This window comes from Equus quagga, chromosome 20 (genome assembly GCF_021613505.1).
Source record: "Equus quagga isolate Etosha38 chromosome 20, UCLA_HA_Equagga_1.0, whole genome shotgun sequence".
In the NCBI taxonomy this organism is placed as follows: Eukaryota; Metazoa; Chordata; class Mammalia; order Perissodactyla; family Equidae; genus Equus; species Equus quagga.
Window position 1 is genome coordinate 18,343,278 of NC_060286.1, and position 27,453 is coordinate 18,370,730.

At 44.4% G+C, this 27,453-nt stretch overlaps 2 protein-coding genes across 2 annotated transcripts; one reads left to right on the forward strand and one right to left on the reverse strand.

Annotated features, from left to right (window-relative positions):
• Positions 1-23: 23 nt before the first annotated feature.
• FAM161B (FAM161 centrosomal protein B) lies at positions 24-12,441 on the reverse strand. The gene is made up of 9 exons (XM_046646944.1): positions 12,303-12,441; positions 9,708-10,027; positions 8,394-8,944; positions 6,458-6,804; positions 5,835-5,962; positions 4,203-4,367; positions 3,864-3,963; positions 2,298-2,440; positions 24-1,564 (listed from the first exon to the last, which is right to left on the reverse strand). Exons 1-9 carry the CDS (start codon positions 12,354-12,356, stop codon positions 1,426-1,428), a joined length of 1,947 nt encoding a protein of 648 aa, XP_046502900.1. The 5' UTR covers positions 12,357-12,441; the 3' UTR covers positions 24-1,425.
• A 221-nt stretch (positions 12,442-12,662) lies between these two features.
• COQ6 (coenzyme Q6, monooxygenase) lies at positions 12,663-27,186 on the forward strand. The gene is made up of 12 exons (XM_046646965.1): positions 12,663-12,870; positions 18,443-18,577; positions 19,964-20,022; positions 20,317-20,440; positions 22,551-22,681; positions 23,387-23,494; positions 23,582-23,644; positions 24,086-24,193; positions 25,868-26,070; positions 26,150-26,265; positions 26,437-26,603; positions 27,049-27,186. The coding sequence occupies exons 1-12, from the start codon at positions 12,696-12,698 to the stop codon at positions 27,076-27,078; spliced, it is 1,419 nt and encodes a 472-aa protein (XP_046502921.1). The 5' UTR covers positions 12,663-12,695; the 3' UTR covers positions 27,079-27,186.
• The last annotated feature ends 267 nt before the right edge of the window (positions 27,187-27,453 follow it).

Here is a 27,453-nt window from a genome sequence, read left to right on the forward strand (position 1 = left end):
GTTCAGAGCTTAAAATGTTTTCCCTTGAAAATAAACAAAACAGCCCAGTCAGTTCTTTGGCTCCTTGTTTTGGACAAAATTTGTTTTCTTAGACTGGAGATTAAGAAAATAGTTTAATCTTTCTCTTTAAGATAGGGCTTGGATTTACCCTTTGGATTCCATGCAGGTAAAACTGAGCTCAATGTTCTTGGGGAACATGACGTAAGCATCTTCATCTCTAACTAGCAAACCCAGATAGTGGTTATCGGAGTATCACTCTGTCATCACCAAAAAGGACCCTGTCTCAGTCTAGAAAAATGACAATAATAACAGATACTTTTGAATTTTTCCAGAAAGTTAAAAAAACATGAGAAAGGTGCTTCTCCTAGAGGAGGCACTCTTGCTATCATCCTGTCTCTACAAATACTGAGAGAGGATATCTAATTATTATTGGTGAGAAGAAAAGTATTCCAAAGATCACTTACTAGTAGAAAACCATGGCTGTCAGAGAAGCTTCAGATTTATTTAAAATGAACCTCATGCTGACACACACACTCACAGTGGCACATTCTAAACAGATAACAGGAAAGAATTAACTGCTGTTTTAAATAAAGTAACTGTAGTTCTTAATTTGTTAATGACACGCATAGTCATCCCGTGCTATGTAGATTGAGTTCATGTCAATTACTTGTATTCTTAAATTGCCAGTTTTTACTTCTTGTAGCCTGACTTTTATACTAGAGCAGTGGTTCTTGACCAGGGACATTTTTGCCCTCGGGACATTTGGGAATCTCTAGAGACATTTTTGGTTCTCACAACTAGGGAGAGGAGTATTGGCATCTCGTGAGTAGAGGCCAGGGATGATGCTAAACATCTACAATGTACAGGACAGCCCCCTCTCCTAACACCCAAAAAAAGACTCATCTGGCCCAAAATGTCAATAGTGCTGAGATTGAGAAACCCTGGACTAGATGTTGCAAACTCGTCAACCCCCTAGGTGTTTTGTTTTGCCCACACAGTATTTCCAAGTAATTTTTTAATTCGTTGCTAACACACAAATTTCTGGCTTCTATTGAAAATGCAGTTGATCCGGCAATTCTGGACCTGGATTCCAGCAAAGACTCCAGTCCCTACTCTCCCCTACTATTTTACACCCAGCCCATTTGATCCATTTATGTTTCCTGACTAGCCCCTGTAGGCATCTGGGCTTCTGCCCTTTTTTCTATACCCATAGTTTAAGTGTGAGGTACAAAGCAAGAGCCCTTAACTTGCTCTGATCCCTCCACCCTGAGCTTCTCCAGATTTATGTGAACCATTCCATTATCTGCTAATTTTCCCCATTTTCCTAGAGCAACCATGACTCAAAACTTAAATTTTGCCTGCCTTGACTCAAGCCCAAGTTAGCAGCTTAATATTATTGAAAAGCAGTAATTTTAAGTGTCCTGTTTAAGCAAGTGATTTGAGATTATCTAGCAATTCATAAGACAGCTTCTCTGGTTCCTTCTCGGGGCTTGTAGGCTGTTCCAGAGATTCTTCTAAATCCTGCTCTGGATTTCTGATGCCAAGTTTTGCAGTTTCGTGGGTGCTGCAGAATAAATTAAAGCATATGAAATAAAAAAACTTAGTTAAAGAAAGCATTATGTAAGGCTTAAGGATGATTTCAACATTTTCATTATTTTATATGGAGTGTGAAGGGAAATTTCTAGGGGGAAAACTGGAATAAGAATTAGGGGAGGGGGCCATTAGGACTTAAGAGACAAAACAAAATGGAGAATCATGGAGAGACAATGCTTTTCTCCCTTTGACACACGGTATCAGTGGAGGAGGTGGTGCTGATGAGTTACCTTTAAAGAGTGCTGGATTTTAATACATCATGGTGCCCATGCTGAGGGGAAGAGAAAGGCTTTAATTGCTCAGGGTATTATAGTTTTTATTGTGGCTCTATAAAGGTTTTGCCTTCAATTATCCAAAAAAAGAGTGCTAGAAAAACAGTTTTGTCATTTTATAGGAAGTAAAAATATACATGATTTTTCTTCGAAAGTGAAGTGGAAGAATTTTTGACTGATGGCATTGGAACTGGGATTGGAAAAATGATCTGTTTCAAATTGAAGGAATCTAAACCTAATATACAATGGTTATATTTTATTTACAACTGCACCACTCTCCAAATTTGAATGTGTTCCTTGGAGATCTCTGGAGTAGTATTCTATAAATATAGGATTGTGATCTCAAAATGTGAGTGGCTCTTCTAAAGCTTCCTTCCAGTGGCATTACTAGGGATGGCAACTTGAGAGCATGACAGCAGCATCTCAGATTACCTGGGACAGTCACGGTCTTCTGACTGCTCCTTCCACCGTACAGCTTGGGTGCCCTGACCCTTGTCTCTCACAAAGTCTTCATCCAGGCCAGCCTGCTTCAGGGAATCTCTGTACCGTTGTTCTGCTTCTTTCCTGGCAAGGTCCTGTGTAATGGAAATTGATCTGCTGTAGCTGTCTTGTGAATTACCAGATAATTCTAAATGACTTGCTTAACTTGTGTACTTACTAGATTCACCTAGAACCTTGTTTTCAAGCCTTAAAATACATAGGACCCACCTGAAGATCTTGTTAAAATGCAAATTCCCATTTAGTGTGTCTCAGATGGGGCCTGCAATTCTGTATTTCTAACACTCCCAGGAGATGCCAACTGTTGATTTGGGAGCTATCCCTTTGAGAAGCAAGGATTTAGATTTTTGGAAGACCAAGTGAGACCTAGATGAAAAAGACTAAACTTTTAAGATTTTAGGATTTATTTTTAATAAGATTTAATTTTAAGATTTAAAAGCAACCAAACCATCATCAGGAACACTAAAAGATAAACAGAAAATAAGCACTATTAGTAACACTCTTAACAATAGATAGATGGTCTGCATGTGAACCAGAACAAGGTTGTTTTTTGTTTAACTACTTAAGAGCGAAATCATATAGAGTACTTTGTATTTTTCCTAGAGTGGTGAAAGATCTGTTGAGATCTGAGAGTGAGCTTGCTTGAAAAAATAAAAAGAGAAAAGGTTATTGAGAGGTTTTAAACAATACAAGCTTCTAAGTAAATCCAAGACAGTCCAGTGTGTGTGTGATAAATGTATAGGGGTGGAGAATGAACCCAGGAAATGCCTAGATAATGCACTGGCTATATGGTGGAGAGAATGCCCAGAAGTTGGAATCAGGTCGCTAGGGAACCCCGACTTTTGTCTGAAACTGGAGAGGAGAGAGACCTACAGAGCCTGATGCAGCCCAAAGCTGCTCGATGGTGGCCTCGGTAAGGCTGTTCAGGTAGCTCCAGAGCCTTAGGGAGAACTCAGCTGAGTTTAACTTCCCTAAAAGTCCAGAGAACATCTTAAAAAGGATTATTCCAGCCCGAAAGCCACTTAATCTGGAAAGGGCCTTGTAGGATGCTTGTGAGTATCCCAAACTCTGGAGACCTATAAATGTGCTACAGCTGTAGTGCTGGGGGGGGGGGGGGGGGGGTATGTCCAGGGCACGAGCACTGCAGGAGGAGAGATGACATTAGTAAGTTATTCTTACTAGCACAGCCAAACTGCCACTATGTGTCTGGGATCTAACCCCTACTCTGATTCAAACTGAAACCTAGACCGTAGTGAAAACTCCAGGAAGTGAAATATCCCTTTATAGATGCCTTTGGAGTCCAGTCTTGGATGAAATCAGTCCAAGCAACATTCATCATTGCACTATTTATTTTGGGGAAAGATGGTAGAATTAAAATGAGCCCAAACAGAATCTTTCTGAGCCTCAAGGAAATGTTTAATACTCAGATTTTAAACTGTTTAATCATTCCTAAGAGCCCTTCCATCCAAGACAGAAGGAAAATGAATGATTTAGTTTTACCTTAGTAACTTGTTCGAAGAGATAGGGCCTTGTTTGTATTCTCTTCTTCATCTCCTCCAATTCTTTCTTATACTCTTTTGCTCTTTTACGGTCATTTTTCCTGGAATTAACAAGATTTTTAGAACGAATTCTGTCTTTTTCCAATCTGGAATACCCTTCATTCCAATTGAGCAGAGTAACTCCCCAAGGACATTGTAAATTCTGAACTGTGCCTGGCAAAATCCTTGACTCAGTGCGATTACAGGAGCCTACCCTAAAACCTCCATTTTGCCAGTCCCAAGGCCAATTATCCATTGGATCCCAAGACAGGCACTCCTTTGACACGTGGAGGACACTGACCGATTCTCTTTCAGCTTTGCTTTGAACACCTCCTCCAGGCTTTTATGGGGATCCATGGCTTTTGCACGCAAGCTCACGGATTTAGACATTGCTTGACACTTCTTTTTGTGCATCTCCAACCACTGAGTATTCTCATCTGCTTTGTCCTTTTTTTCAAGTGAACTTCTAAAGAGAGGGGGCAAAAAAAGAATACAGATGACAAACTTGGGTATATTTAAACGCAAGCTTAGTAGCTTTTCTGGAAAGTAAACTGGTGTTTTCCATGAATGGGGTGAGTAATCACCACACTGGCGTTTCAGAAAAAATAAGATTGAGGTTAAATGCATTGGCAGATGAAGCCTTCCTAGCACTATAGACACAGTGATTTTTCTGCCCCAGGAGAAGTTAACTAATTGAACATGTGAGTTAAAATATCCTTACACTCAGGATTCTTGCCTGTATGGAAACAAAATAATACTGACAGCTACCATTTGCTGAGTTACCTACCCTGAACCAAGTGCAGACAGGGAGCAATAAATGCTTTATTATCCATTTTTTTTGTAATCCTTGTAACTACCCTATGAAGTAAGGACCATAAGCCCCCGTTTTTATAGGCAAGGAGATCGAGCCTCAGGGTAAGCTACCTGCTCAAAGCTGCCCAGTACGCCAGTGAAAAAGCCAAGATTAGAACCAGGATGTCTCATTCCCAAGTCTGCCCTTGAGCACTTTGCTATATACAGTGGGCTGGAAGGTGCCTAGGTTCATGGTCCTTTGGGAATACAAATCTGCATTTCCACAAACTGGAAATAGGCTTCCTTCGACGCACAATTTGGGGTCAACTTGCAGCACTTAGTGTAAACATCATTCTACAAGGTACCATGGAGAGTACCTCTTCTAGGGCTAAGCTGCTTGTTATACCACAACCTCTCCTGCTGACTTCCACTCAGAGGCCTAGTAGAGGAACTCTACTGGGGCGCTGGCTGGATGAGAACAGTATCATGACAGTCAGGTCAGTTAAAGAGTTAAAAAATAAGGAGGCTTCTCATAGTTCCCCGAGATGAATCTCAGAGAATCTTAAATCTGTGCAATGGCTGCCTCATCTCTATGGCAGGGTCAGCCCCCTGCCGTCATGCTTCTCTGCATGCCTGTTCCTAATGGCTTCCTCTTTCATCTGTGGGTCTTCACCCATGTTCTCTCTGTCTGGAACCTTCTTTCTTTCTAGCCTTTATCTGACTAACTCCTCATTCTTCAGGTTTCACCTTAGACATCTATTACAAGAGCCCTCTGCTCCAGGCTGCTCAGTGCCCCCACAGGCCCCCGTAGTCCCCCATCATTGTACTACTCCCCAAATATGGTAACTTCTTTGCTTTTCTGTCTTTCAGACTACATATTAAAGCATAGGTTCCACAAGGTATCTCAGCCTTAACGTTATGCCTGGCACAAGTCAGTCCCCCATGAGTATCTGCTGAATGACGGCTAGGTGTTCTCCAGCACTAAGTGTGGACAGCCACTTGTATTCCTGTCCTTGATCAGAGAATTCCCTTCCACCCCTTTAGGCCTCTGATAACGAACAGGATGCCCAGCAGCAGGCTGGTTTCCAGCATTTAGGCCAAGAGCTGAGCATTATAAGTCTCATGAAGCCTGACCACTCACCTGACTGCAGATTCCCTCTTCCTGGTGGCATCTGTGATGTGCACAGGAAGGGTGTTGGCGGAGAGGGAAGCAAGGCCACTCAGAGAACGACTCCTTGGCAAGGGTGTAACAGGTGGCTCCACAGAGTCCTAAAAGAAACGAAGGGTGGTATTGGTCGGACAGCATGTGTGATTAATTTCTATCTTAACTAGGATTCCGTTTCAGTGAAGGACTAGTCAGAATATTCTTTTTTCTTCCTGGGATTAAGGCAAGGGTAATGAGATCTCCAGCTTAGTAATCAGGCCAAGACTTAGATATCAATTCTAAAGTTTTTAAATCTAATGAGAAGAGTTATTTGGAATTGGTATAGGCACACAAGCAATTGATCCCAACTCCCTGCCTTCCAAATCTGCTTGGACTTGTTTTTGCACAATCTCTTTCTAGAAAAATTCCCTCTGAAGGTAAGGAAAGGAAGTATTCTTGTGACCCTAAGTTTATAGGAATTGTGGATCTGCTTACAGCTGAGCCAGTGTTTTAAAAAAAGACAGAAAAATGTCATGAGAAGTGCCTTCCATTAAGACCTGGCCTGTGCCTGTATTTTGGGCCTCAGGCCCTGCCCCTCCCATGGCTGCCTGAGCTCTCACCGTCCTCCCTCCAGAGGCGGCAGCATCACAGGGCCGCTGAGTGCGACGTAGGCTGGCATTTCTCAGAAAGAAGGGCTTGCTGTGAGTCACCTCTCTGGTGTCCCTTCTCTTGGCAGCTCTTCTTTGGAAGGCCTTGTAAAGGCCTTCATAGTCAGGGACAGCAGGATTCACACGAGGCTGGAATCCAAAGTCAGTCTGCAGAAACCCAAGCTTTTCCTCCTGGGTTCGGGTGGCTGTGCGAGGCCGTGGGTCAGCCTGGCTGCTGGAGGAGGCGATGGGGGAGGAGGCCTTCTGGAGCATGTCCAGGGCTCTCATCTGGATGCGAATTTTCCTGAAGAGCTCAGCTTCTGTGGAGAAAAGGCAGGGTGGTGATGGGTGAGAAGGGATCAAGCCTCATACCAAAAGGTTTGGAGAACTTTCCCTCTTTAAAACACCAGCAACAGGAATTTCGTGAGCCAGTTGATATCGTGTGGGAAGCTTGAAATTGGCCAGGATAGGAATATTTATACCACGAAAAATGGCAAACTCTACAAATCAGCTTGCTTTTCCTTTTTTCTGGAGAGCTCGTTAATAAATGTTGACCACGACACCACTGCCGTGTGCCAATCAGGTTGCAGAAGCAGCTACCATTTACACTTACTGAGCATGCACTTTCCACAGTTCCTTCTTCAGAAGCGAGGCAGGAGGGCTGGCCCAGTCACCTGCTCCTCTCCCAGGTCTCCCCATCTCAGAGGAAGGCCCCAACACCCACCAACTGCCCAAGCCCATGGCCCAAATCATTCTTGACTCCTCCCTCTCTCATCTCATCAGTCACAAGTTCTGTGGTCTCCTGCTCTTTAACCACATTCCAGTCCAGTCTCTTTTCACTGTCCCTGCTATGAGTTTCAAAATTTCTCAACTGAATTGTTGGAACTAGCCTCCTATAAATCAACATCCCTCCATTCTTGCCCTCCCCCTTTAATTATCTCCACAGCAGAGTGATCTTTCTGAACTGCATGTCTGATCATAAGCCACCCTATTTAAACCCTTCAGTGGCTCCCTGGTTCCCTTAGCATGAAGTCTAAACTCCCTCCCATGGCCCACAAGGCTCCTGTGGCTGGCTGGTGCCTGCCTCTGCCTCTCCACGCCCTCTTCTCTCTACCCTGGACCTTTCCATCCCTTGAATGTGCTCAGCCTTCTCTTACCTCCATGCTGTATCTCTTCCTGGTACACTCCTCCTCCCTCTTCATTGAGGGAGGCCCATCCTTCAGGGTCAGCCCCAGTGCTCCCTCTCCCTGGGGACCTTCCCTAACTCTTCTTACTCCTTACCACACCCTAAGTCAGGTCCCTCTGTTATGTGCCCCATAGGACCCCCAGGCTTTCCCCTTTAATCTTGCAATAACTCATCACGTTTGTCATTATCTGTCTATTATCTGTCTTCCTCCCGTGTCCACGAACTCCATGTCGGTTTACTCACCGTAGAATAGTGCCTGGGGCGCAGCACATGTTACTGAATGACTGAATAAAGCCTGAGTCCCTTAATCAAGCTCCAGTTTTTGGAATATGTACCTCACCAGGATGAGGGAGTGAGGGGACTTTCCTCAGGGGCAGCTGGCTAGTGGTGGCACTGGCCTAAGCTGGTCCTTGGATGTCTCATTGGTTCTCTGCTCTCACACTTGTGCTGCTGCAGAGGCCTTCGCATCGACTCACTGAGAGAGGGGCCAACAGGACAAACCTAGGGGGCACTATAGGACCTCTGACTCCTCACTCCTTACAGGGCTCCCCCTTTGTATAAATGGACCCAACCCTACCCCATGGCCTGCACTGAGCGTGGCCTCTAGCAGGTCCACCGAAAGCTCATCTGCCAGCCAGGCTGACCCTAGAGCCAAACTAAATCCCTCCAGCACCTCTTGGTACCCCCAGGTACAAGGCAGCAAGGTGGCAGGAGTGTCTTTACCTTGGAGTTTGTCCCCGAGGGCTGGCTCCAGAATGGACTTGGGGATCCTTCTGGTGGCTTTCTGCTTGGGGACCTTGGCCTTAGCTGTGGCGGCCAACTCCCTCTGTTGAGTGGCTTCCTTTCGCTGTTCCTCCTTTACCAGGAAGCTGAAGGGCTTCAAGGAAGAGAGGAGCAGTTCCTTCCTCTTCTGGATCCCTGCCTGCCTGCGGGCCTCATTGCGCTCCATGATCTCCTGGTAGAGCGGCAGGTAGACATGTGCAGGCACAGGTTGTGCCCGGAACTGCCGGTGGCACTCCGCCTCCTCCTGACCCTGCCTCTGGGCCTGCTGCCTCTCGTGCTCGAAGGAGGCAGGTGAGGCCAGCCACTGGGCCTTCTTCCGGGCTTCACGCAGCGTCATGTGGAAAGGCTGAGGGACAGTGATGGATGACACCCAGGAGCTGATGCTTTTGTGCTGGGAGGGAGACCTGGAGCCTGAGGGTGGCTGGGGCTGGCCCTTGGGAATGCTGGAGGGAAGGGTGCTCAGGGAGCTGCAGCGCCTTGTGGAGCCACACCTAGGGGAAGAAAGCAGCTCTGTTCATGGGGGACAGGGCAGCCAGGGGGCCCAGCTCCCCTTCCCTGCTCCTCCCCAGTCTTCCCTTCCAGCAGGTCACAGCCAGCTTGTCAGCCTAACATCACAGCCCCACAGGCCTCAAAGCCTGCACTTCTCAACTATCCTCTCTCTTTCCCACAGGCCATCCTAGCAGCCCTAGTAGGAAGTCTCTTCTCAGAATTGATCCAAGAATTGACGCTTTGCCCTCCAATATTTTCATTTGGTAGAGAGAAGAGGGGAGGGCTTTAGAGTCAGACCCAGATTCAAATCTTGCTTCAAACAATTACTTGCTGTGTGACCTTGAGCATGGTTCTCTTGGAACTTCAATTTAGTCATCTGTAGAATGGCAAAAATAATATCTACTTGCAGAGTTATTGGGAGGAGAAAATAAATATTAAATGAGATAAAGTATACATGCACATAAGAGGGTTTGGCCTAGGTAAATGTGGCTCATTGCCATTCTCAGGGAGGTAGTGTGTCTGAGAGAGGCATCCCTTTAATCAACCCAGTGCTTCAGGTGACTAAGGGTTACCCAAAGTGATTTAGGACTGGTGGGTAGGAATCAGAACATGTTTGGATCCGAAGGCTAATTCTGAGCTGGACCCTGGCTAAGTGGCAACGTGCAGAAGTGGCCTTTGCTTTACTGAGGAAGAAGAGACCCAGAGCCATGACATGACTTGGCCAGGGTTGGACAGTGAGGCAGCTGTGGAACTGCAGTGCCTTACCTTGGAGACTGGGGGCACTGGCCCTGTGGCTTCTCCCTGCCTTTGTCTCGGAAGAAACTCTCCAGGTCCTCATCATCTTCAGAGAGGTTCTCATCACTGTCTGGGTCGGACTGACATAGAGATTCCAACAGGCACCACCTGCCTTTCTGCCTTAGTACCTGCAGGGTCTCGTAAAAGCTCCCAGTAGTGTCAGAAGTAGAATCAGTCTCCTCCTCTGGGCTGAGGAACTCATCGAGTTTGCCAGCCCTGGGCAAAACCAGCCCATCCCCAGATAGCTCCTCTTCTGCCTCTGTGCCTGAGGAGGACTTGGGGGGAAATATCTAAAATGAAATAGAATAGACCATTGGTCAAACTATAATTTTATTAAAAAAATAATTTTTTTTTTGAGTAAGATTAACCCCGAGCTAACTACTGCCAATCCTCGTCTTTTTGCTGAGGAAGCCTGGCCCTGAGCTAACATCCGTGCCCATCTTCCTCTACTTTGTATGTGGGATGCCTACCACAGCATGGCTTGACAAGCAGTGCCATGTCCGCACCCGGGATCCGAACCGGCGAACCCTGGGCTGCTGAGAAGCAGAACGTGCGAACTTAACCACCGGGCCAGCCCCATCATACTATAATTTTAAATTTACTCAAACATAACTATTAATTTCACTTTGAATAAGCCTCTGTATATTAGAGACTGGGGAGGAACAAAGAAAAATGAGATATTTTCCTTGCTTTAAAGAATTTTCACAAATTGACATGTGGGGTGTGCTTGGTTCCCTGCTTCACGCAGCACGGTGAGCATGCACAGTACCTGCTCTGCACCATGCATCCTGTCCCTGCGCTCCAGGAATTCTACCTGTGACCTTGGCCACACTCTGCTCTACCTGAGTTTTACCTACTTGTTGCCAAACTTTCTTTTCCTGCTTCCCCTGTCTACAGTTCTGCTTTCCTCATATTCTAGCAAATTTCCACTCTGTTAAGGAATGGATAATTAACAGGAGAGACAGTGTGGTCTAGCTGAAAGAGCAATGTCCCAGAAAGTGGGAAATCCAACTGGGTTTAAATACTCCATTCATTCAGAAAATATTTACTGGATGCCTAATCTGCAGTGGGCATTCAGCTGAAAACAAGACAAACAAGGTCCCTACTCTCCTGAGGCTTACATTCTAGTGAAGGGAGACAGACAATGTAAGATGGTAATAAATTCAATGAAAGCCATCAAACTGTGAGATTACAGAGTGATGGAGTGGCTATGGGAAGCTTCCCTGTTGACAAAAGCCCATCAGATAAAGACCACTGGGAGGGGCGTTTTCTGGGGTTAGCTTGTCCTGAATGATCCCTGAGGAGGGTTAGGGGAGGCAGGGATCAACACTGGATGGATGCTGTCACGAAGAGGGCACAGTGTAGTAAGTGGGTGATTAAGCAATTTTTATTCAAAAGGTGATGAGACTAAAGTGGGGCTGGGTAAGTAAGCATGATCATTAGAAGAAGGGGGCGTTAGTCATTTTGCAGGTACAGCATGGCCCTTTGAGAAACACTGTTTTCTGCTGATCTTGTTGCTGGCCTTATCTGTGTCTGTTACAGTCTGAGTTGGGCTTTCTCAGTCCCGGGCTGATTTTTACTTTCTCACTGTGGAGGAGTTTTGGATTGACACTTGAGAAGGAGCCAGCTTTGCTAAGATCTGGAGTAAGAGGGTTCTGGGTTCAAGGAACAGCAAATGTAAAGGCCTTGAGGCAGGGACCTGAGGCAGGAGCAGATCTGACTCCTGGAGGTACAAAGAGGACCAGTGTGGCTGGAGGACAGTAGCATGAGGCGAGCGTGGGGCTGGGATGACTGGCTGCAGCTGGAAACCCCTTGGGAGCAGGCCTCCCGGTGACACTTGGTGATAGTTTTACAGGGTTCTCTGAGGTCCAGCTCTAACACCGAAAAGAACACTGACTTCTGAGTCAGGTATGTAAGTGCTCTAGTCCTTACTCTGCTCCTGAGGAGAGTGAGATCTTAGGAACATTTCTTTTGTAAAATGCCTTTCTTGAGATATAATTCACATACCATACAATTCACTTATTTAAAGTGTATAATTCAGTGGATTTTAGTATATTCAGAGTTGTGCAACCATCACCACAATCAATGTTAGAACATTTAAATCACCCCCAAAAGAAACCTCACACTATTTAGCAGTCGCTCCCTATTTTCCCTACTCCTCCCAGTCCTAACCCTTCTCCCACTAGCCAGCCCTAAGCAACCACCAATTTACTTTCTGTCTCTACGGATATAGGGGCAAATTTCTTAACCTCCCTGTGCCTCAGTTTTCTTTCCTGCAAAATGGAGACAACAAAAGTACTGTTAGTCCTAGGGTAGTTGAGAGGATAAGCGAAAACGGAGGGTCGTTGCTACGGTTCTATGAAGAGGCTGACATAAAGCTCAAGCGGTTCCGGTCACCAGTCAGAGACCGCCTCCCGGTCCCCAAACGCTGCCAATTTTAACCCCACGCCCCTCCGTGACACACCCCTGCCGCCTGTCTCCAAGGCAACGGCGAACAGTTTCCTCTCTTACGGATTCCTTTCCGGGGCGCAGACCCCATTGCTCCCCTTCTCTTTCTCTCCTCACCTGACGGCTCCACTGAGCGCCGCCGGAGGCCCCGGCAGGCCTCCCCACGGTCATCTCCTCGGCGCTGCAGAGACAGAAGCAGCGGCGACAGCAGCTAACACCCCAGCGGCCGCTGCGGGGCTAGCTATGCGAGCCAAGCTATGCGAGCCAGGTCCCGCCCCTTTTTAGCTTTTCTTCTGATTGGCTCTCTGGCGGATGTATGACTCCCCCCCCTTCATGCAGCCTCCAATCCTTCCCGCCCAAGGAGGCAAGAATCGTTTTCTGATTGGCCTATTCTCTTCGCACGTTCTAGTTCCGGTTCTGAGGTGGCGGCTGAAGCTGCAAGTGATTGGAGGGCTCTGCTCCGGAAGTGCTAGCTCCGGCGGGCCGAGCGGGGCGCCGAGCGTGGCGCAGATGGGCACCATGGCGGCCCGGCTGGCTGTTAGCCGTTGGGTCGCTGCACGTGCAGCTGCCCGGAGAGGCCCGCTGGTCTCCTGCCGGAGGTGGTCTGGCGTCGCGACGGACACCGTGTACGACGTGGTGGTGTCGGGTGGAGGCCTGGTGGGTGCTGCCATGGCCTGTGCCTTGGGTAAGCGCAGCTCCGGGGCGGTAGTGGCGGGGCGCAGGGCTGTGGAGCAGCGACGAGGACTATGCGAGCCCTGGCATTGTTTGCCCGAAGTCTGATCGTTACGGATCTTGTGGTCCCTGCCTAGAGGAGACCCAGGGCCCCAAGTCAAGCATTGGTTCTTCAGGGTTGCGAAGGGTCAAAAGTGGGAGGGGCCTTAGGAGTCCTTCCAGCGCGTGGGGAACCAGACCCGTCCAGGGTTATTTAGTCATGGGCACAGTTGGAAGGGATCAGGCATTGTAGCATTGGGCTAGGCGTTGTTTTTAAAAGAGCTTCATTGAGATATGATTTGCGTACCATAAAGCTCACTCACTTAAAGCATACAATTTAGTGATTTTTAATATATTCACAGAGTTGTGCAGCCATCACCACAATAAGTTTTGAAACATTTTCATCATCCCCAAAAGAAACCTGAAGCCATTAGTAGTCACTGCCCATTTCCCCCAAAACTCCTCAACCCTAGGCAACCACTCCTGTACTTTCTATCTCTATAGATTTGCCTTTTCTGGATATATCCATATACATGGAATCTACTTAATGTTTTCAAGTTTCATCCAGGTTGTAGCATGTGCCAGTACTTCATTCCTTTTTATGGCTAAATAATATTCCATTGTGTGGATATACCACATTTTGTTTATTCGTTCATCAGGTGATGGATGTTTGGATTGTTTCCACTTTTGGGCTGTTACAAATAATGCTACTATTATCTTGTATACAAGCTTTTGTATAGACATGTGTTTTTGGTTAACTTGGATATATTCCTAGGGGTAGAATTGCTGGGTCATATAGTTAACTGTGTTTAACATTTGGAAGAAGTGCTGGTATTCTAAAGTGGCTGCACCGTTTTACATTCCCACCAGCAATACATGAGGAGTCCAATTTCTCTACATCGTGGAGCGCACTTGTGTTACCTTTTTGTTTATAGTCATGGTAGTGGGTGTCAAGTGGTATCTCCTGGGTTTTTTTTTTTTTTTTAAGATTTTATTTTTCTCCCCAAAGCCCCCCAGTACATAGTTGTGTATTTTTAGTTGTGGGTCCTTCCTGTTGTGGCATGTGGGCCGCTGCTTCAGCATGGCTTGATGAGCGGTGCCATGTCTACACCCAGGATTCGAACCAGCAAAACCCTGGGCCGCTGAAGCAGGGCGAGTGAACTTAACCACTATCTCCTGGTTTTGATTTACATTTCCCTAATGACTACTGACGTTGAATATCCTTTCTTATGCTCCTTGGTCATTTGTAGATCTTCTTTGAAGAAATGCCTATCCAGAACCTTTGCCCATTTTTAAATTGGGCTATTTGTCTTTTTATTATTGAGTTGTAACAGTTTTTTATATATTCTGGGTACAAGTCCCTTATCAGATAAGTGATTTGCAAATATTTTCTCCCATTTTGTGGGTTGTTCTTTCACTTTCTTGATGGTGTCCTTTGAAGCACAAAAGTTTGAAATTTTGATGAAGTCTAACTTATCAATCTTTTACCCCTTGTGCTTTTTGGTGTCATCTCTAAGAATTCATTACCTAACGCAAAGTCACAAAGATTCACTCCTCTGTTTTCTTCTAAGAGTTTCATAATTTTAGCTCTTACTTTAAGCCTATGAGCTACTTTGAGTTAAACTTTGTGTGTAAGGGGAGGTAAGGACTTTGCTTTTGCATGTATAGTTCAGGCTGCTCCTCTACCTTGTGAGGTAGATATTATTTTCATATTTTATGTGAGGAAACTTGCTTAGCAAGGTTCAGTAAGGACCAGAGTCTCACAGCCAGGTGGTAGCAGAGTCAGAATTCGAATCCCAGCCACCAAACTCCAGATTGTTTCCTGTTAACAAGTGTACAGTGACTTTTAGAAATTGGATTTGAGTTTTTTGGCCTGACAAATTAAAGGCGACTAATTGCATGGCAGTCTTTGTTGACTTCACGATCAGGAGATGACAGACACATCTTCCGTAGTGTTTCCTGCAACCGTAGGGGATAAGAAATGACAGGTACTGCCAAAGCTACTTCGTTGTTTAAGCAATCAGAGTTTATTTGTGAGGGTAATAAAGTGAGGAAAAGAAAGGCAGAGAGCTACAAATCGGTACTTACAACATCCACACCACAATCAGCCAGGGAAGTTCCAAAAGGTTTGCTGCGGTCAGGAGTGCTGATTCTTTTGGTCTGGGGCAGAGCGTCCTCTCCTCAGTGAGACTCCCGTTTGTTCTTTGCTTGTGACTCTCTTTTATCCTAATGTTATCTGGGGTCTAACTTGGGGTTTCAGACATTTGGATACTTAGAGTTATTTCTTCTTGTTCCCATGGATGGGATGTTTCTGTAGTTCAGTCAGGTGCCCGTTGGGGTGGCCAGCCCAGACAAGGAACATGACGCAGGACATATTCTTATTAACTTGTGCCTTGGAGTCAGGGTCGAAGTGGCCATCTCTGGCCCCTAGCCCAGACACTTTCTTTCTTTCATGTAGGGCCCAGGTCCCAGTGGCCCCGAAAGGTGGGGAGGTCAGTGAACCCTGTACACCTAAGATGGGAAACTGGTGGGAAGTAATGCTTTGTATGAGCTAATGGGCTCATGGTAATTATATAAAATAGTAATTACGTAAAATATTATCAATTATTGAACACTTGCTATGAATAGCATCTTTTGAAGTATTTTGCATACATTTTTACTTAATCCTTATAAGCAGCTTGATTGTAGATTGTGCAGATAAGTAAGTTAAAGCTCAGAAAGGTTAAGTAACTTGCACTCCAAAGTCAGTAATTAGGAGATACAAAGCGTTTCTGAGACAGATAAAACTTTCTGGCAGGTGTAGACCGTTGCTCCCTGACAGCTATTTTGGTTGTACCTATTGGTAAATGGGTTAAAATTGTGGTTCTCAGACTTGAGTGCATTTAAGAATCACCTGTGTTGTTTTGTTTTGTTTTTGAGTTTTGAATAACTAAGACAGGCACATATACAAAATTCAAAGGGAATTTTGAAACACAAATGGGTATAGGGTATACACTATAAAGCATATAAAGTAAGACTTCTGTTTTTTATTGTTAGCCAGCCAGTTCTCCTCAAAGGCAATCATTGTTACTAGTTTGTGGGACATATTTTAAAAATGTGGATTCCAGGTTCCACTTCCAGTGACTGATTCAGTTTGTCCAGATGGGGCCCAGGGCCAAATACCTCCGCAGATGGATACAGGAGGTCTGCAGACCACACTTTGCGAATGAGAAACACTGGGAAGAGCTTAATTGTCTTTTAGTGACTTTACCTCTTAATTTTTTCTACAATTCTGTATGATATGTACCTGAAACAATTTTCAATCTTACTAAAACTTTAGCGTTACAATGTTGGTGTTTTGTTATCTTTGTATTAATTTTTTTCTTCCTATTTTGTACTTTTTCTCACCCTCTCCCCTGACGCTTCAAGGAGAGAAAGCGGCAATTCTTTTATAAATGTAAACAGAGAATTCTGTATTGTGACTATTTATTTTTCTGTCTCTTCCACAGAAGTATCAATTCTTAAAGTCAGGAGTGACTTTAAACAGACAATTACAGTATAGAATTCTCTGCTGAAGTTTACAAAAGAAAGGTCATGGGCGGAGTACCCCAGGTGGTGAGAGTCACTGCTCTAAGTTGGTCAGAACTGCCAAACATAGGCTTACGAAAAACTGTTCGCACACCGGCTAATTTCCTAAGAAAGCTCAGAGGAAATACTGAACGTAAAACACAGAAGCTGAAGCTCTGGGAGGGTTGGGAATCCGTCACGCAGATTGTCCAGTGAGCAAGCCTCTGCTTCTTCCTGTACAGCAGTTGAGACTGAGCAGTGTGTGAGGGAGACTGACCCTGGGCGGGTCCTCCAGCCCAGTGCTTGGGATTTTGTGCATGCTAATGTCCCCCTTGATCAGATATCCCAAAGAATATTCTTTGTTAATAGTTTATATGCTGATCAACTTTACTTTTTATTTCAACATCCTCTTAATTTTAGACAGCTGCTTTAAAAGTGAAAAATTTCCAATAGGCTCTTCATATTTCTCCATAAGTGAGTTTATGTTTTCCTTGATTCTTTTCTTCAAACTCAGATTAGTTTATGTTTTAGGCTTGAAATATCTATATTTCCTTCTCACATTGTTATTTGTAAATTATATTCTCTAGTATTTTTTTCTCCAAATGAGTATCCTAAAGTGTTACATTAAATAGCTAAAAAATAAAATATTGAACCTGGCTATATTTTATAATAGTTCGGAAATGTAATGATTTTCCTTTTAGTTTCACAGTCTCTCATTTAAGAAAAATGTCTGGTAAGACATTGAGTATCTGCATTATGGATTGAGGAGCCATAAGAACAGAGATGGTTCTTGTCCCCAAGGAATTTAGAATCTAGCAAAGGAGAGATTTGTAAATAACTAATAGAAGGAAGAATGAAATGAAAGCTGCTCCAGAGAAACAAGCAACTGACCTGTCCTGGGGGAGGAGGTGCGTGGGTGTTTTATGAACGCTGCTGAGAAGGTGAGGCTGAGTGAGTAGGATCTGGAGGGGGCAGGTGTGCATTCTGGTGGAGTGGCTACTGCTAGATCAAGGTGATCAAGGCGTAGAGGTGTGATGGACCAGGAAGCATTCCCCTCTCTGCAGAGTGTGGCGCCTGCTCCCATCCTCCCACGCAAAACTGCTTGATTGCTGCTGCCCGCAGGGCGCCCGGTCCACCTGGTGGGCTCTCTTGTTCACTGCCTGGACAACTGGTTGACCTTGATTTTCTCACTTCCTTCATTGTATGTTAGAATAGTGCCACTCTTCTCATTTAGGTTCCAAAATATAAGGAGGGTGGAGGTTTGTGGGTTTTCTTTCCTCGTTATTAAGTAAAACCTGTAGTGCTGCTTCTCTCTGGTAATCGCATCACATTTTTTTCCCTCCTTTCTTGGCAGCGGCGATTCCACTGCTTATCGTTTCCCTGTGTCTTTCTCTGAGACACTGTGGAGGGACTGTCTCTTGTGCTGCAGTCACCCAGTGACAAAGTCCTCAAGTCCCCTTTTTAACTTTCTTACACAGATGTTTTAGGGCCAGATGTTTTAGGGGGGTACAATTGATGTGTTTTTTGGCTTCCTTTTCCTTCTTTTACAAACTATAGTTTTTTATCCTTTATTTAATCTTGAGGCTGCAGTGACTTTGCTTATGAGCTCTCTTTTTCTGTTGAACAAGATTTGTGATTTATAGTGACTTAATAGTTTGAAGACTGGAAATGTCTGGTGTTCAAATACCGCAGCCTTCCTTTTTTAACTTCATTCTTCCTCTGTAGGGAATTCTCTTGGCTTGTTATGGCTTTGCCGTTATTCCCTTCTTTGCACATGGCGCGTGGCGGACTGCCTGGAGAGGCCCTACAGTCATGGGTCGGGTGGTTCGCATGGCTGAAAGACTCCACATGGCGTTTCCTTTCCGTGCGCCCTGTGAGGAATTTGTATCCTGAGGGCTAAGGATTTAGTTAATCTGTTGCTTCTCTTGGAATTGAGAAAGGGAATAAATTCTAATTTTCCTAAAATGATATATAATATTGCTTTTTTTTTTTTTTTTTAGGATATGATGTTCACTTTTGTGACAAGAAAATCCTCTTGCTAGAAGTAGGTCCAAAGAAAGTATTGGAGAAATTGCCAGAAACTTACAGCAACAGAGTCAGCTCCATTTCCCCTGGCTCTGCAACCCTTCTCAGTAGTGAGTAGAAGATCCTCTCTCGTAGAACCAACCTCCTATTTCTCTTGGCTTTCCAGTGTGTCCCCTAGGGCAGGGTCACCAGAGCATCTGGCGAGCAGGGAGCTCACCGAGGAGGGGTTGGGTTGGTAATCTTGTGCATAGCTGAAGATGAAGACCCCTGAAATTGTTAATGTGTCAACTCCCAGTCTGAGGAAGACATCCCTGCAATGTGTGGATCCATCATGCAGACTTTATGCGTGATGTTTTGTCATCATGAATTGGTGGGACTGAAACTATATGAATTAATTACGACCATTCATGGCTAGTACTGGCACCCTCTTCATTCCCAGAGTCCACCCTCTAGGGCACTAGGGAGCCTGCATGCTAAATGCCTTTGGGGTATAGATGGATGTGTGCACATGGAACAATTAAAAAATTGTCTTTAGGTCTCTGCCAAATGTTACTCCCTCAGTCCATCCTATCTAGAACCACCATATCTAAAATTAGACTCTCCATCCCTCTTTAGCCCCTTATACTGCTTTATTTTTCTTTATAACCCTTACTATGCCTGACATTATATTATGTATTTGTTTTTTGTTTTCTGTCTCTCCAACGAGAGTGTCAGCTGCAGAAGGGCAGGGACTTGGTCCCTTTGGTTCCCACTGTATGCTCAGTACCTAGAGTTGTATCTGGCACATAGTAGGTGCTCAATAAATGTTTCGTTAGTTACCGAATCTGTTTAGTACTGTGGAGTTGAAAAAAAATAGTTGAAAAGCAACAAATAGTCTTTATCCAGAGAGTTTGTGACTTCAATACGATGATGAAGAAAAAGAAAAATATGGGTTTGGTTTCCTTTTTTATTTCCCCTGCTTTAACGTTTTGGGGTTTTTTTTTTTGTTTTTTTGTTTTTTTGAGAAAGATTAGCCCTGAGCTAACATCTGCCACCAATCCTCCTCTTTTTGCTGAGGAAGACTGGCCCTGAGCTAACATCCATGCCCATCTTCCTCTACTTTTATATGTGGGACGCCTGCCACAGCATGGCTTGCCAAGTGGTGCCATGTCTGCACCCAGGATCCGAACTGGTGAACCCCAGGCCGCCAAGAAGCGGGATGTGGGAACTTAACCACTGCACCACCAGGCCAGCCCGTCCCCTGCTTTAACGTGATTTGACTTTTTGATCATGAACTCATGCTGGGTCGTTTTTCATGCTGTATCATCTGAACTGGAGAACAGAGTAGCTTAGCTCCTAGCATGAAACAGGATTGAAGTGGAGAGTATTTTTTTGTTATTGGAGAACACTGAAAACAACCTCTTACTTAACAAGATGGAGGGATAAAGGGGAGCCCAGGAGGGAAGTGGGTCCCTGTGAGATTGCTCTGGTCTGTATACAGATTCTTTGTTTTATAGGTTTTGGTGCCTGGGACCACATCTGCAACATGAGATACAGAGCCTTTCGGCGAATGCAGGTGCCTCCTTTATCACTTTTGGCAAGATATCTTGGTCTGCCTTGTGTTAAGATATGGGAGTCTATGTTCTTCAGGTTTTCTGTGAATGTGGGAATAATCTCAGTCCACACTCAGTCTCAGGAATTGTGGGAAGCATTCCCAAGAGAATTTTCTTCCTACCTTATATCCTGCCAGAGGGACTGACAAATTGATTTTTCTGATTCTATCACTGGGGAAAGCAACACTCTATTTCTGATTGGAGTAGTGTTTCCTTTTCTTTGGATTATAATACAGTCTTTCCCTTTATGTTTCCAGGTGTGGGATGCCTGCTCGGAGGCCCTGATAGTGTTTGATAAGGATAATTTAGATGACATGGGCTATATAGTGGAAAACGATGTCATCATGCACGCCCTCACTAAGCAGTTGGAGGCTGTGTCAGGTGAGGCATCCATCTCTTCTATCTTGCTTTCACTCTCTGGAAGGGGAACTGCTTCACAATTGTAGTACTTACTGGAAGAAATGATCCCTTCTACAGATACTGAATGTCCACCATAAAGAAACCCTCTGATGGTTATTTCAGGGGGGTTCTTTTTCTACACCTTTATTCAGGTATAATTTGCATGCCATAAAATTCACCCATTTTAAGTGTACAATTCACTGGTTTTTAGTATATTTATAGAGTTGTGCCACCATCACCACAATATCATTTTAGACCTTTTCTCTCGCCTCAAAAGGAAACCTTGTGCCCATTTACAGTCATTCCCCATTGCCATCCCCAACCCCTGGCACCACTAATCTACTTTCTGTCTTTTGGGATTTGCCTATTCTGGACGTTTAATATACATGGATAGAATCATACAATATGTATTCTTCCGTGTCTGACTTCTCTCACTGAATTTTTTTTTTTGAGGAGGATTAGCACTGAGCTAACTACTGCCAATCCTCCTCTTTTTGCTGAGGAAGACTGGCCCTGAGCTAACATCCATGCCCATCTTCCTCTATTTTATACGTGGGAAACCTGCCACAGCATGGCTTTTGCCAAGCGATGCCATGTTTGCACCCAGGATCCGAACTGGTGAACCCTGGGCCGCTGAGAAGCGGGACGTGCGCACTTAACGGCTACGCCACCGGGCCAGCCCCTCACTAAACATGGATTTTTGAGATTCATTCATGTTATATAGCATGTATCAGTACTCCATTCTTTTTTTTATTACCAAATAGTATTCCATTGTGTGGATGTACCACATTCTGTTTATCCATTCATCAGTTGATGGGCATTTGGGTTGTTTCCATTTTTGGTGATTATGAATATATGAACATTTGTGTACAAGTTTTTGTGTGGATGTATGTTTTCATTTCTTCTGGGTGGATACTTAGGAGTAGAATTGCTAGGTCATATAATAATTCTGTGTTTAACATTTTCATCAACTGCCAAACTTTTTCAAAGAGGCTGCACCATTTCATTTTCCCACCAGTAATGTACAAGGGTTCCAGTTTCACCAGACCCTTTTTTAAAATAGCCATCCTAGTGACTGTGAAATGGTATCTAATTATAGTTTTGATTGTACTTCCTCGATGACTAATAATGTTGAGCATCTTTTCATGTGCTTATTGGCTATTTGTGTATCTTCTTTGGAGAAATGTCTATTCAAAATCTTTTGCCCATTTTAAAATTGGATTATTTGTCCTTTTATTTTTGAGTTATGAGTTCTTTATATATTCTGGATATAAATTCCTTGTCAGATATGATTTGCACATATTTCAGGGTTGTTCTAGAGAGAGAAAAGTTGGAAGCAACTTAAGTGCTTTTTGATATAGGATAGTAGCTCATCCATGTAATGAACTTCTCTGCAGCTTTTAAAGGCAATTTAGATCTAATATTTAGTCACTTAGAAATGTGTCTTATATTTGTGAAAAAAAGTATGTGTCCTGTGATCCCATTTGTGTGTGAGAGTGTGTGGGTGTGTGTGCATATACACGCATGGGAGATCATCTGGAAAACTATTTGGCAAAGGTTTAACTGTAGTTGTCTCTGGGTGGTATGATTAAGGGTGATTTTTTTCCTCCTTTTGAACCTTTCTTTGTTGTTTAGACCTTTGCAGTGAGATATCCTTTTTATGATCAGAAAAGTAATATGATTTCCAGTGGGAAGAAAAATCTTATGAAATCCAGAACTTGTTTGAGCCTATGGTATCCCCAGCTCCTTTGCTCTGAAAGCACATTGGGTTCATTTCTGCGTAGAGTGAAACTAGAGGAGCAGGAGCGTGAAGGCAGAGAGAGTGCCTGGCGCAGGCTGGTAATGCAGTGGGAACTTACCTCTGGTTTTTTTTTTGACACTGATTCATCCCTGTGACTTCTGTCATTTATCAGTTCTCAGACGATAGCATTGATCACATGAGTTATTTTTTAGATTTTACTTTTCTTGTTTAAGAGTAAATGATAAGAGACAGCTCTCCTGGGACTTTGCTTTAGGTTTAGTTCTGGCTTTTTCCTCAGCCTGTGTGGGCCGCCTTTCTAATGTTTGTTTTTTTCTCTTCTGACCTCCCTAGACCGAGTGACGGTTCTCTACAGGAGCAAAGCAGTCGGCTATACCTGGCCTTACTCATTTCCCATGGCAGACTCCAGCCCTTGGGTTCAGATTACCCTAGGTGATGGCAGCACCCTCCAGACCAAATTGTTGGTAGTTGAAGATTCTTATTTTGCCAGGGGTCTTGCATATCCACATCTTATCCTGGATTCTAGGGCCTCTAGTTTCAGATCTAAGCTATAGTTGAAGTTAATTTTAGGCAAAACTTTTGGTTGTAAGGACCAGTGCCACTCAAACCAGCTCAAGTTAAGATGGTCTTGTAAATCCTGTACAGGAAGCAATCTCCTGGGCTGTCTTAGGTCATGAAATAGAGGATAGCCAGCCTCACAGGGACAAGAACCAGAGTGTCAGAAACTGAGGCTGTTCTTTCCCTTTTAGGAGTCCCTGCAGTCACTCATCTCCTTTCATCTGGTGTTTGTTTCTCTCCTTCTGTTCGTCAGCTTCCCCTTTTACGTAGCCGCCATTCCTAACCTCACATTAGGACTGTTCGGCTCCAGTGCTTACTTTATTGCTAATTCAAATATCCGGAGAATTTGGCTCAGTTTAACCTATGGCTGGCAACTCTTGGGTCAGATGTCCAGCTTTGGTCCATTAGCTGAGGCTGGGGTCACATGTGTAAGGCTGCTCCTCTAAGGCTGCAAATGAGGCAGGCATGATATAAAGTTACCTGCTGTGATAAAAAGCAGGCTTGCCAACAGTTGGAACCAGAGAAAACTTTTAGGAGGCAGAGACAAATTTCTGGAACAGTTTCACTTACTAAGAGGTCGTAAGACTTAGCAGGCTCTTGTTTCCATGCAGATTGGTGCAGATGGTCACAACTCAGGAGTACGGCAGGCTGCTGGAATCCAGAATGTTAGCTGGAACTATGACCAGTCTGCTGTCGTCGCTACTCTGCATTTATCAGAGGTAAGATCCTGAGTCCACCATCTGGGGACCCCACTTCTCTTTAATAGGTACTAGGTACTTCTCACAGAAATTCTTTCTCTACTGTAGGCCACAGAAAACAACGTAGCTTGGCAGAGATTTCTTCCCTCTGGGCCCATTGCTCTGCTCCCGGTAAGAAGTCCTTCTGGCTAGTCTGCTTAAACATCTCCAGCCTTCCTCTTTTAAGACTTCACTTTCTTTCAGTCTTTTTTTTTTTGTAAGATTTTATTTTTCCTTTTTCTCCCCAAAGCCCTCCGGTACATAGTTGTATATTTTTAGTTGTGGGTCCTTCTAGTTGTGGCATGTGGGATGCCGCCTCAGCATGGCTTGATGAGCGGTGCCATGTCCGTGCCCGGGATCTGAACCAGCGAAACACTGGGCCACTGAAGCAGAACGCACGAACCCAACCACTTGGCCACGGGGCTGGCCCCTCCCTTTCACTCAGTCTTTTTCTGGTTTCAGGGGAATATGCTCAGGCTAGCTTTGTTTCCTCTTCTTATCTTCCTTTATGCTTGAGAGCTCCCAAGAACAGAAGTTTTAGTCCTTAGTATTGATGGTCTTCCTTTGACGCAGCTCTCAGACACCTTGAGTTCCTTGGTTTGGTCCACATCCCATGAGCACGCAGCAGAGCTGGTCAGCATGGATGAGGAAAAGTTTGTGGATGCCATTAACTCTGCCTTTGTGAGTATCGGCTTGTCCAGCTGATGATGTGTTGCAGGGTAGATAGAGAAAGGTGGTTTTGAGTAAAGAAGGGAATAACCAACCAGCTGTCCCTTTGTAACTGTAACGCTTGATCTGGATTACATGGAGGAGGGTGTTCAGGGAAATGCAGAACAGCAGAAATTAATAACTTGTGTGCTCTTCTGAGGGTTGTAGGCTGCTGTTAGGCTATCTGAAAACAGCTGCCTGGGTGGTAGTTACTTGGATAAGTAACTTTTTCTGAAGCTGTGATACTTGGATCATTTTGAACAGCTTGTCTAGGTTCCCAGTACCTGAACCTTTGCAGCCTGATTCATCACAGTGTTCGTGGGGAGAGGCTGAGCACATTTCAGCAGGGGGCGTAAGAGTAAGCTTTGTAAACAGACAAGGGGTCAGTACTGGTTTTACCTGTTAATATCCTGAAAAATGGAAATAGTATCACCAACCTCTCAGGGTTTAATAATAATAATTAGTAATAGTAATGAAAGTCTTTTAAAATGAGAGAATTTATGTAAAATGCTTGTAACATACCTAGTATATTAGAGATGCTCGACAAATGGTAATAATTATTCTGGAGTAGACACAACCTTTAGATAACGTGGGCACCCATATTTTTGGGCTTAAGTGCCACATTTATCTGAATTCACTAATAGTAATAATTGGTAACATTTGTTGAGTGCTTACTACGTGCTAGGTACAGGCGCTGAGTTCTGTGTGTATTTGTGTATTTAATTCAGTGACCCTTTGAGATAGGTACTATTATTAGGCCCATTAGAGAGAGGGGTAACTTACCCAAGGTCATACATCAAGTGGCAAAGCTGGATTCTGAAACCAGACTGGGCCTCGAGCCTGTGCTTTTAACCACCGAACTGCACAACCTTACTAATGACTTCACACTGGTTTACACTGAATTACTTGAGCTCCACTGCTCTGTAGTAGCAATAAGCATAAAAGGAACTGAACATACTGAAGTGGCTTCCAAGATAAATGTGAATGCTACCCCTCTCTGAGTCATTTAGCATATATTCCTGGCACAGGCCTTTGCAGCATATTCATTCAGCAACAGTTACAAGTGCCTTCTATGTAGAGGGCTCTGGAGATAGAGAGACAAATGAGACACAGTCCCTGCTTTCAGGAAGCTCGTAGTCAAGTGAGAGAGAAAGATAAATAAATGACAATTTCAGTACAGTGGTAGAAGTATGCATAGGATGCTATGGGAGCACAGCAGGGTTTGGAGGGAGGTTTACAAACAGAGGTGACAGCTTCTGGATGCTCTGAGATGTTATCCTGGTGAACTAGTAGTGGGAGAACATTCTAAGCAGAGGGGGATGTCAGAGGCAAGGAGATGTTGCAGAATGAGCTACACTGTGGTTGGCATATGGTTATTGAGGGTGGGGATCAATGAAAGGTGAAGTTCAGAGGTAGGCAGGGGCAGCTGGTGAGCAGTTTGATCCTAAAATCTGTGAGGAGTGATGGGAAGTTATGTTTTGCATTTGTTTGAGGGGCTTATCATTTGTGGTCCAGATCACTTTAAGCATGTTAGGTAGCATTATCCTTGGCTTTGGTTATAAAAAAGTTTTCCTTGTTGAATTTTTAATTCCCTGCTAGTCACTGATGAAATTTTACTTTGTTTGTTTTGTGGCTGATGCTGTTCAGTGGAGTGATGTTAACCACACGGACTTCATCGACTCAGCTGGCACCATGCTGCACTATGCGATTGCCTTTCTGAAGCCCACTAAGGTCTCAGCTCGCCAGCTGCCCCCAAGTGTAGCCAGGGTGGATGCCAAAAGCCGAGCACTATTTCCTCTTGGGTTGGGACATGCTGCTGAGTACGTCCGGCCTCGGCTGGCGCTCATTGGGTAAGATAATAAGAGAGCAGGGCTGCTCCCGTCTCACTCTGCTCCTGGAGGCCACACCTGAACTTTTCTTTATTCATAGGGATGCAGCCCACAGAGTCCATCCACTTGCAGGACAAGGGGTCAACATGGGCTTTGGGGATATCTCCAGCTTGGTCCACCACCTCAGTACTGCAGCCTTCAATGGGAAAGACTTAGGTAAGGATTCAGGTATCTTAAACAAGTATCCAGAAGTAATGTAGTTAGGGAAGATCAGGACCCCAAAATGGCTCTCAGTAGCCAGATGTGGTGGACATAAGTGTATCTGGTTTGCTAGGAAAGAAAAGCTCACTGTTGGATTAGGGATTTAACCTGTCCTCTTTCCTCCAGGCTCCATGAGCCACCTCACAGGTTATGAAACAGACAGACAGCGTCACAACACTGCTCTTCTGGCTGCTACTGATGTGCTAAAACGCCTCTACTCCACCAGTGCCACTCCACTTGTGCTGCTCAGGACTTGGGGCTTGCAGGCCACAAATGCAGTCTCTCCACTCAAAGTAAGAAGGCGCTCACGGCTCTCCAAGAATCTTGCTGAGGATTCACTTTGCCAATGACTGTTAAATTCTTTGAATTAATTTTCTTGCCTATAAAATTATGGTCTCTGTCTACCTTCCCCAGTGGTTATGAGCAAAGAGTCTTTGCTGGGCTTGTGGGTGCTCGGGCCCACAACTAAGCAGGACCTTTATATAAGGAAGGGCTTAAAGTAGTCAGTAGGGATTTTTTAAAGATAAAGATGTTTAAGCTACTTTTGCTGCTTGGCCAGCTTCTTTCCTGAGAAACTTCCCCTTAAAGACACTTTGGAGGAACTTTTGGGAGGTATCTATCTGGATCTTTTGCTAAGTTTTTGCTTTAATCACTTTGGATATTTTAAAGTATTTTCTTTACCTGCCCTCACACTTTAGTGTCAGAGTTTATCACTCACTTTGTTTCATTTTTCTCCAGGAACAGATTATGGCCTTTGCAAGCAAATGAATGCTCCCCTTCTGGAGATTATGTGGATGACAAAAGAACATCCTTTCCCAAGACCATCATATATTCTCAAGATTTAATTTAATTTAATAAATTTACTTAACCTTAGAATTTTCCAGTCTCTTTTTCTCCTCTGTTTAATGGGCCTGTGGACTCCGAAAATGAGTGATAATTTGCTATGAGGAGGACATATCAACCAAGTCAAGAAAAAAACCCAAAGGAAGACTCTTCTGATTTGGTTGAAAAGAGCTTTTTATTACTAAAACAAAAATCATTGAGGTGCTGTCTCATTCATTTTCACTTGTTAACAGTCCTTTCTAAAGAGATTTATACAATTGGCTTTTTTTATGCTGGTTGTAAATTTATACAATTGTGGGT

What these genes read in the sequence shown, in the direction of transcription:
- COQ6 (XM_046646965.1), top strand. Translation starts at nt 12,696, where the DNA reads ATGGGCACCATGGCGGCCCGGCTGGCTGTTAGCCGTTGGGTCGCTGCA. An exon ending in CCTCGGCTGGCGCTCATTGG is followed by an intron (nt 26,071 to 26,149) that starts GTAAGATAATAA and finishes CTTTATTCATAG; the next exon opens with GGATGCAGCCCACAGAGTCC. An exon ending in ATGCAGTCTCTCCACTCAAA is followed by an intron (nt 26,604 to 27,048) that starts GTAAGAAGGCGC and finishes ATTTTTCTCCAG; the next exon opens with GAACAGATTATGGCCTTTGC.
- FAM161B (XM_046646944.1), bottom strand. Translation starts at nt 12,356, where the DNA reads ATGACCGTGGGGAGGCCTGCCGGGGCCTCCGGCGGCGCTCAGTGGAGC. An exon ending in CCGCCTCTGGAGGGAGGACG is followed by an intron (nt 5,963 to 6,457) that starts GTGAGAGCTCAG and finishes CGTTTCTTTTAG; the next exon opens with GACTCTGTGGAGCCACCTGT. An exon ending in GCAAAGCTGAAAGAGAATCG is followed by an intron (nt 3,964 to 4,202) that starts GTCAGTGTCCTC and finishes TGTTAATTCCAG; the next exon opens with GAAAAATGACCGTAAAAGAG.